Source organism: Gavialis gangeticus, unplaced genomic scaffold, assembly GCF_001723915.1.
Source record: "Gavialis gangeticus isolate Ggan-Ray unplaced genomic scaffold, GavGan_comp1, whole genome shotgun sequence".
In the NCBI taxonomy this organism is placed as follows: Eukaryota; Metazoa; Chordata; order Crocodylia; family Gavialidae; genus Gavialis; species Gavialis gangeticus.
In genome coordinates, this window is record NW_017728992.1 from 193,570,854 (window position 1) to 193,580,589 (window position 9,736).

Here is a 9,736-nt window from a genome sequence, read left to right on the forward strand (position 1 = left end):
AAATACTAGGTTATACAATGTATCTTTGGGGTGGGCACCTCATGCAGCACGGGTCCTGGACTGGCCAGAGTGGGGTACTGCATGAGGCTCAGTCCTGGACCAGCTGGGGTGGGCACTGTGTGCGGTGCGAGGCCTGGGCCAGCTGGAGTGAATGCTGTGTGGGGTGCGCATCCTGTTCCCAACAGGCAGGGCTTAACTCTTCCATTATGCCTCTACTCATAGGTGGAGAACCATGGCACAGAGAGATATGGTGATTCACACAAGGTAATGCCTGCAATCTGTAGTAGACTCCAAGTCCCCTGACAGAAACATGCTTGAACCCCCACCTACTGCTTTCAGGCGTGTTTCTACAGGTGTGCTCTAGTTTTCAGCACTGAAAGGGCCGCGCTTTATGTGTAGCATGAAAACTGATTCATGGTCTATGCTCTAATGCAAGGTATCCTAATGTATCCTAATGCAAAGTATCATAATGTATGCACTATCAGGTTCTAATTTATTTTCTATATGCAGACAATTAGATACTAGGTACAGGTTCAAGAGCCTTTAACCTTTTGCCTATATCGGAGAACAGGGCACAATGCATAGTAATGGCATATTAACACTTGACTTACTCTGGAAGAAAAGGAGTATCTGTAAATCCACCGTTCATTCCTGAAGGGCACCTGGAATGCTATGGCTCTGGGCTCTTGTTTGCAATTTTGGGGAGAGATTTTCAAAAGTGCCTTGCCTAAGGGGTTTAGGAGCACCAGCTCCATTGAATGTTGATAAAAGAGAGGGGAAGAAGGACATCCTTATTTTCTTAAGAGCTATTGCAACAGGCAGCCCTTACACTCCTTTAGGCAGGAGATGATTTTGAATCTCAGATGATTTTGAGTCTCCTGCTTAAAGGAACCTGTGGTTAAAGGGCAACCTACTGAAATGACTACATTAAAATACAAGTTACATTGCCCCCCTCCCCTGTATCAGTACCCACATGTATTGCTCACAAATCAAGCTTTGTCACAATGGATTGGGAACACAAAACACCAGATCTGGTGTATGCTGTGTCTGGTCTGAATCCTGCCTCCAGAAACAGTCTGGTGTCTGATCATTCGAAGTAGGCTAGATGAACCATAGCATAATTGTTTGGTAACACATGGGAATAAGGATTGCTTCCTGACCACTGTGGTGTTCAGTCTCCTGAAGCAGAAGATATAACCACCTTTGAGCTTCTCATGGTCACAAATTCCCCAGGCTGGATATGTGCTCTGCTCCAAGGGCCGTGGAAATCAATAGGAGCTTGCAGGTTTGGGATTAGAGCTGGTATGAACAGCACTTCTTTATTTAACTGTCTTCTTATTGTGAGCAACAGAAGAGTTCTTGAAAACAAGCATACCAGTGTCTGGGGCTGACCCTTAAAATCAGAAAAACAAAGGTGCTTCACCAGCTTGCTTCGGGCCAATTAACTCCCCCAGCAAAGATCCTCATTGATGAGAGGCGCTGGAGAGTGACCTCAGTAGCAGCCTTGCCTCTAGGCCGTGTGGTGTGCACGGCTGTGCAGGCACGCTCATGCTGCATTGCCAGGTGCGCCTGCGCAGCCACGCATGCCACACAGCTTAGAGGGAACGCTGCTCAGCAGTAGAGGTGCACCGATACACTGGTCCATATCAGATCAGCACCAATAAAAGGAAAATTGACATTATCGGCCATCGGCTTTGTTTGGCTGGCATAGCCAATAATGTCACTGATAAATGCCGTGTGCAGCTGCAGCATGCATGTGGCCAGAAGTGCAGCCCTGCAGCTTGGAGAGCAGCATCTGCCCAGCAAGTTAAGAGAGTGGAGGGGAGGGAAAGGCCATGGGGAGGGAGGGCAGATCAAGGGCCCCACAGCGAGGGAGGGGCAGCGGCAGGCACTGCCCAGCCAGGGCATGGCACAGGATGGAGCTGTTGGTGGCTCGGCCAGGGGACACGGGGAAGGGGGTGAGCTCCCTGCTGCTGTGCACACCCCTGGAGGAGGCATGGGGGACATGTGCCCCCCAGATTTGTGTGCGGGGTGAGGGCAGGCTCTCCTCTGTGGGCACGGGGCCAGGAGCTGCACCAGCCTCTTCCTGGCAGGGGGGCCTGGGCCGGAGCTGCATTCAGGGTGGGCAGGGACAGGGCAGGCAGCAGCAGTGCTGGGAGGGGGCTATGTGGTGGGCTACAGTCACCCCAAAATTTGCTGTAGTCCCCCTGTAGGCCCCCTCCCAGCACCCCCGTAGCTGCTCACCCATGCTCGCCCTGAGCGCAGCCCAGGCTCAGTCCTCCCCCCTCCACTGAGCGCAGCCCCTGGCCCTGATCCTGCAGTGGGCAGCCCACCCTCGCCCCATGCACAAATCCAGGGGGCACATGCCCCTCACGTCTCCCCAAGGGGTGCACGGTGGTGGGGAGCTGCTGCCCCCCCGCTTTCTGCCCTCCGGACAAGTTGCCTCTGGCTGGGCAGCACCTTCCCCTGCCCCAGCCCCAGCCCCACTCCCTCCCTCACCATGGGGGCCTCGATCTATGCCCCTATACCCCTTCCCCCCTACAGACTTACCAGCTGGATGTTGGTCTGCAAGACGCCGGGATGCATATCAGATATTGGATTGTCATCAGCTGATATGGCTAGTTAATAATCGGCCATCGGTGTCAGCCAAAAAAATCTTTGTTGGCGCACCCCTACTCAGCAGCCATCTCTCAAAAGGCCAGCATCGACAAGGAGATCTCGTATGGGACCTGATGTGCCAGCGCTTTCTTCAGAAGACTCTGCCATCATGTGTTCAATGAACACGACATCAGGACATGAACAAAGTTCCTGTTATACAAGGCTGTGGTAATCCCAACCCTACAGCTGCGAAGCGTGGGTGACTGGAAGCCTGCAACGGCCTCGCCAACCAGCGCTACCTCCACAAGATCCTGACCAACGCCAACACCACCAGCATCAAAGCACTGATTATTCGACATCAGCTGCGATGGACCGGGCATGGTGTGCCATGTCTGATGTCCGTTTACCAGCACAACTGCTACAGTGCAAACTCAGCCAAGGACAAAGGACATGTGGGGGGCCAGAGAAAATGCTTCTAGGACAACCTCAAGGTGAACATTAAAAGGTGTGGCATTGACCGTACAAATTGGAAAAAACTAGCCTGGGACATGGCTACGTGAGAGAAAGTACACATTACTCTGAGGAAAACCATCTCACCCTGGAGGCAGAAAAACAGTAGAAACGGAAGAAAAGGAAACAAGATCGATAAATCCACAGTCCCTGTCTTTTACCGCCATCTTAGCCATCAACAAACTTATCTACAACTCTTTACTTGACTTGTGGGAGCGATCATCCTTGACCGTGGGGGATCTCCAGTGAGGATTCTTGTGAGCAAAGGCAGAGTTCTTGAAAACAAGGTAATCAGCCTTTGAGTTCAAGCAGCTGGATTAATAAAAGCCAGGGATAATTACTAATGGGGCAGTAAACCCTGTTCAATGTTTAAAGCATTGCAATTCTAAGATCTGCTAGTTTATGTTAAGAAGAAATCTAGACACTGTTGCTTGGGGTCAGACTAATGAGCCAGCTAATCTCATCTTCTGTCTTTGATCGGTATCAGAAGAAGCCACAAAATCCTCATAATGGGCAATAATGTAATGACTTGGGCATGCGACAACTACCTCTGTTACTTATTGGCAAGAATATCCCCCAAACATGAGGCCATATAGTCTTAGCCTTGCTAACGTTGTTGCTGTGAGTATTTGTATCCCTTGCATTATTCGTTATTAATATCTAATCATTCTTTGCATCCTGCCAATCTTTTAGGCCTAAGAGTATTTTACAGCAGTGAGTTCATTAATGAAGAGAATGAAAAACAAAACATCATTCACCTTTTCTTTCTTCACTTTGATTTTGCGAGGAACTGGAACATACGTGCTGTTAAAGAAGAGAATACCCGAATCAATGAAATCAGTCAAATGGGATGTACACTTTAAAGTGAGGAAAGCATATAATTAAAATCAATCAGCAAAGTCAATCACTGCAACCAGCACAAGATCAATACGTGTATAATACCTGAGAACAATAAATGTAACAAACGCTGGAAAATGTAGCAGCATTTCAATATCTCATTCAAGAATTAATAACTCAAATGAATTGCACGTTAATGGCTCAGGTTGCTTTCAGCCTTGTGCTTGGGAAAATATATATTTCACCACTAGGAGGAGACTCCTTCCCTCCTAATAGTCCTGGATGAGGATTCATTGCTTTCAAAGTAAAGGCATTTTTCATGTTTTACTTTTCCGAAGTATAATGGCATTTTCCTGCCTCCTTCCACGCACATGGGGGTGGAATATGGCCCTTCCGCCATCCCACCAGCATGTCACTCCTCTCGTCTTAAACAAATGGGGCAGCCGCAGAAAGTTGCCGGGGGCTTGTAATGTAAAACTGCAGCTCACGCTCGTGAGGCTGTCAAAGCTCAGAGCCCTGTCTCAGCAAGGAAAAGCCTGTTTCCCTCCACATCACATGCATGGTCCCGTCTGGCAGGATGCAGCTGTGCCAGGTCACGTGTGTGCTGGGTCGCAGATACAAACACATGGGAAAAAAGTCTCTGAGGGTTTTCCTGAAGTCAGTGCTTGGTTTGCAGCTGTTCAGAGCACACCTATGGGTACGGGCTGGATCTTTTACTTACACAGAAGACGGGTCCTTGCTCTGAAGTGAAAATTGCAGCGGGAATCTTTTCTTCCTATATGTACTTCAACTTTTCCAAGTTTTTACTCTTGCCTACCTCCATCTCTTTATTCAGCCCCTGCCTATTAGCATTTGTGTTTAAGTCTTTCCTACATACCAGGTGTTTTCAAACATCTGCTGCTTCCCAGTCATTTCCTTGGACTGTAATTCCACCCCGACCCTCTTGTCCGCTCTTTGAACCCTTACCCACCACAAACAGAATTTCCACCTCTCTGTTTAGCAGTGTCTGCTACTCAGGCCACAGAGGGCCAGACTTTCAAAAGAGCCCAGTTCCCAAAATGCCTCTTAGCTTAACTCTTCCCAGAGTTGTGGGAGAGTTCACTATTTCCAAAGATCTGCCTAACCCCCTTGAGACTGTGGCCGCGTGGCATGTCGTGTTGCCTTCGGTATCCCGAATCCTCCAAAAATCCTGTACTCCTCCTCATATCCCCTGCCCCTCATCCTTTTGGTACCACTTTTGGTAGCTAACCTCAGTCCCGCTGACCATATAGGCTGCCCCCTTGTTGGCAACTACACGGTCTTTTTAAAGAGATGAAGGCAAGGGGTTGGACTTGATGATCAGTTTAGGTCCCTTCTGACCCTAGCTGCTATGATACTATGATACTATGGAAGGGACAAGCCAACAGCCATGTTTCGTGGGTAACCAGCCAGGTACCAATCGAGCCCAAAGCTAACCCTATGCTATAGGCTAACTATCTCACCATTTATCACATATCCGTCTTTTTCCACCACCTAAGTGGTGATGAGACCTATGGATCTGCTCAATCTACTGTTAAAGAGAAACATAAGCAGGGACTGAAGGAAAAAAGCGTTCAAATTGGAGCGGGATTTTTCCAACCAGTGTGACCTGCCTGCAGTCCTCAGGCTGAAATCTTATAAGATGATCTAGAAGAGAAGGGATTATCTGTTTGGAGAAGCAGCCAGGCTTTAGTTATGGCTTCTGCGGTGCAGCCAGAGCCACTCTGTGCTACAGGAGGACACTAGAAGCAATCCAATGATGGGGGCTGAGACATCCAAAGGCACACGTGTCCAAAATGCATTCTCTTAGCTGTGTTTTCAGAGCACGACACAGTGGGGACCCAAGGGACTCCTACCCTTGCGGCCTCCTCTATCTTTCCGTGGAGTTCAGGGAGGGACCTGCAGGGCAAAAGCCCTGGTCTTCTGACCACCAGGTGCTGCCTGGCAGATGTGTACCTTGCAAGCTCTTTGAAAACTGGGGCTATGGCTGCTTTGAAATATAACGGAGGCACCTCCAGCGGCTGCTTCTGTGTGGTTTATTGTTATGCAAATATTGGTTAGCTGATGGTGTTTTTCAAAGCACCGTAATACAAGGAAACAGCACTCTATGAATTAATAAACAACAACAACAAATAATTTACTCCTCACTCAAAGCCTATTGTTCAACGAGGCAGATTAAAGGATTGCACAATGTTTTGTAATAATCCGCACAAAGCTGCAGGCAGAGGGCCGGGCTGCCTTCAGGCACAAGACTGGAGTAACCCCAGGCATCGGACTCGGCTCATCTGACGGGGCATAACTAAGGGCCCGATCCGAAGCCCACGTCAATCAGCTGGAAGCTTCCCATTGGTGTTGGTAGGCTTCGTTAAATAGCATAATTATCATCAAGAGAACTTGCTCAAAATCTCATAAAAATGACAGAGGCTTTGTTTTGCTCCTTTTCCAAATGGACTGGTGGTTTTTTCCCTCTCCCTCCCATATTTTCTGCTTTTTAACTGAAGCCTTTGTTTGAAAAAAAACAAACCAATTGGTATTTTCCCTGAACTTGGAAAGCACGTGACTGCATTTACAGAGAAAAAGTGACATGAGCAAAAGCAAACATATAATTGGGAGGAAAAAAAAATACAGGGTGTTTTGAGAAAATCTAAACTAATCTGCAAAAAAGTTTTCATTTTTGGAAAAAAGGCCATAATTTGCCAAATCATGCCCCCCCGCTTTCTTCAGAAAAAAAGCCAAGCAGCTCTGATCACTGGTGGGTGGAAGCATTTGTTTGCACATTGTAAGTCTTTCCTAGTTTTCTGTGACTCAGGCAGGGACCTTAGGGAAAACGCTGAAACATTTCACAATTCCTCTTAGTAAGGAACTGCTTGACAGAGGCTTTGCTCTCTGTGTAGAGCAGGAAGAAAGGTCACCGTTGCTGGGTCTTCCTGAACGACCCCATGAGGTCGTGACTTATAGGCACTGGAAGCAAAGACATGTCCTGCATACAAGATAACAACAAGCTATTGTTGGGTCCACTTTCAACAATTTAGTTACTGTTTCAGCCAGCCTCCCCTCACAATCCCAAGGACATGCAACAGGGATCTGGGAGCAGCAATTTCCCCTTCACCAGGGGTATCTGAGACATAAGGGGAAGGGAGAGCAAGAGACTCAGGGAGTGTAGGGGACACAGTGTTATTGTCCATTTGTTCCCTGCCTGCCCCGCTCTTTCGTCCTTACTTCTGAGTAAAGAAGAAAAACGGAGATCTGTCAGAGGCCTCAGGAGCAGAGATGACGCAGAGCTACTTGCTCGGAGCTAGGGACCCCGTTCGCAGGTCCTAGGTCCGAGCATTTATAATCCTCGAACACAAATCTTGGCTCTCTTCCCATTCCTTAGTGTTGTCCATCAAGCCTGACAGACACAAGCCTTTCTCAATGGCCCTGATACCCCTTTCATTTCATCATTTGCCTCTGCATGGCTTGTGGGGAGAACCATCCCTCTCCCCGCTCCGTGTGCTCTTTCTGAAGGCAGGTACAACGCCGTGCCTGAGGCCCTGCTTGTGGCCTCGGTCCAGCAGACTGGCCGTGGCGGGGGTCCGTGGGCCTGCTCTCTAGGACCTTCTCGCATGAACTTGACTGGTCCCTTGCTCCGGTGGGTCTCCCACGGCAGCTCACATCCTGCTCAGCATATGTTCAGAAAGGGGCTCTTCAATAGCCGAGTCCCTCCTTGCAACCTCAGGTGATGTTGCAATGATCTTTGTGTATTTGTGCAAGACAGCGACAGGCTGCTTTTGCCTGCCACACTCAGTCCCCAGGATCCCTGGGCACTAGGGCTCCCTGGGGCTCAGACCTGGCTTTCAACAAGCAGCACATCCCCAGCAAGCTCTGTTTTCACCAGGAAGGAGGTAAACAGGGCAGCTTTGAACCCGTCTCCCCTGCTTCTGTCCCCAGCCTCTGGAGCCTTTCTGAGCCACATGGGACAGTGGAAACACATGTAAAATCAGATCTTCTCCTTGCACCTCTCCTCTTTGCTGTGACAAACCCTAACTCCTCCCCATTTTGTGGACCTGCAATTAGCTGCAGCTCTAATCTAGTCCTGTCCTGAATGAATTGTCTGCCTGGATATTCAGGCTGTGATATGGGATCTCGTCAGACTGTTTGAATGGGAAACAATTTCCCACCAGGAAATTAAAAATGCACAAGAAGGATGTCCCAAACACTGAGTTTGCTGAGGGAGGCAGGAAGGAGGGAAGGGAGGAGAGGACAGAATTGACAGGCAATGGGAGATGAATGGAGGGGAGACTGAGTCCTAAGAAACTCTCCAGTTAGATTAACCCATCAGCAGGATGTGCCCCCCCCTTGTGCTGCAGCTGAGCTTTTCAAGCTAGAACAGGGGCAGGCAATTATTTCAGGCAGAGGGCAGCTGACTGAGTTTTGGCAAGCCATCGAGGGCTGTGTGACAGGCATCTAGGGGCAGATAAATATTATTATAAATTTTTAGAGGCCCCGCAAGCCGGATAGATTGGCTTGGCAGACTGCATCTGGCCTGCGGGCCGCATTTTGCCCACCCCTGAGCTAGAATGATACCATGGGGCACAGCCTGCTCAAATACCCATGTGTGGCTCCACGCAGGGGAACCCTCCAAATGTTAAACCCCTTCACTCTCACAATACCCCAGGGGTCCAGGCTAATAGGGGAATTTTGTCCTTTCTTTTCAGAAGTCAAAACAGATGTTAGGCAGCACCTGGCCCTGATCTAATGAGCTGAATCAAATGGTTTGGGGTCTCCACATGCCTCTGCTGTAGATATACTCCTTCCTTCATTCCACATCCATCATACCAACCCACTAATGGTGTTGACAGAGTTGTCGATTTTAAGTATTTTGATGTGAGACACAACGGGCACATTTCCCCTGTGGGTCCACAGCAGGAGACTTAAATGACCTGCTGAAAGTCAATGGCAGGGCAGGAGGCAGGGGAAAGGTCAGTGGCAGGATGCCACTTGAAGAGCAGGGCACTGAACCTAGGTTTCCACGGTGTAGGCTAGCACCTTGGCCACTGGGCCATCCTTCTTCTCTGGTCAGGAGCTGCATGACCTTCAGTAAGGTCCCAAACCTTGGTGTGGCTCAGTTCCCTCATCTTAAAATAGGAATGATAACGTTGAGAAGTGTGTGATGTGGCCGATAAGCCTTGTCAGGCAGCAGCAAAGTATTAAGCGGGCAGCCAGCTGCTGCCCAGTTGGTACACAAACCCATGATGGCTGCAGAGAGGCAGGGAGATGCTCAGGCTGAAAGCCAGCCAGACAGAGACCCAGCTGGCTCGGCTGCCAACTGACTTGGAACAGGCCAGCTAAAGGCAGTCAGGATGAAGAATGGACAGTCTGATGACAGGCAGAGGCCTGGAAGGCTATACATCTGGAGGAACTTATGAATTTGGATGATGTACAGCCCTAACCCAGGGAAACTTACTCAGATCTGGCGTAGAATTACTCTGGGAGAAATTAGGGATAAAACTACACTGATATAAGTACACCAGTGTAGATGTCATCTGTCTGCAGCAGATCATGGGCTAGACCTTTTCTATAAGTTACCTGCTCCCCTGCTACCTAATGTTGAAGCACTGTAACAACAACGTGTTGTGTGCAACTACCTCTGGATAGCTGCAAGCCTGTCTCCTCTGGATCCCAAGTGTGAGTTATAGTGCTGTACACAACTGATACAAATTATGCTGGAGTCAGAGGAGGGGCACACAGAAGAGCTCTGGGTTAGGATACAAGGCAGTCAAGGGGAAAGAGA

General features: G+C 49.1%; 1 protein-coding gene across 2 annotated transcripts in view; it reads right to left on the minus strand.

Annotated features, from left to right (window-relative positions):
* ST3GAL1 (ST3 beta-galactoside alpha-2,3-sialyltransferase 1) overlaps nt 1–9,736 on the minus strand; it is a 122,051-nt gene that overhangs the window by 9,928 nt on the left and 102,387 nt on the right. For both annotated transcript variants that reach the window (XM_019528193.1, XM_019528194.1), the window contains exon 5: nt 3,867–3,912. In XM_019528193.1, coding sequence (XP_019383738.1) covers nt 3,867–3,912 — 46 coding nt within the window. The remainder of the gene's footprint in view (nt 1–3,866; nt 3,913–9,736) is intronic.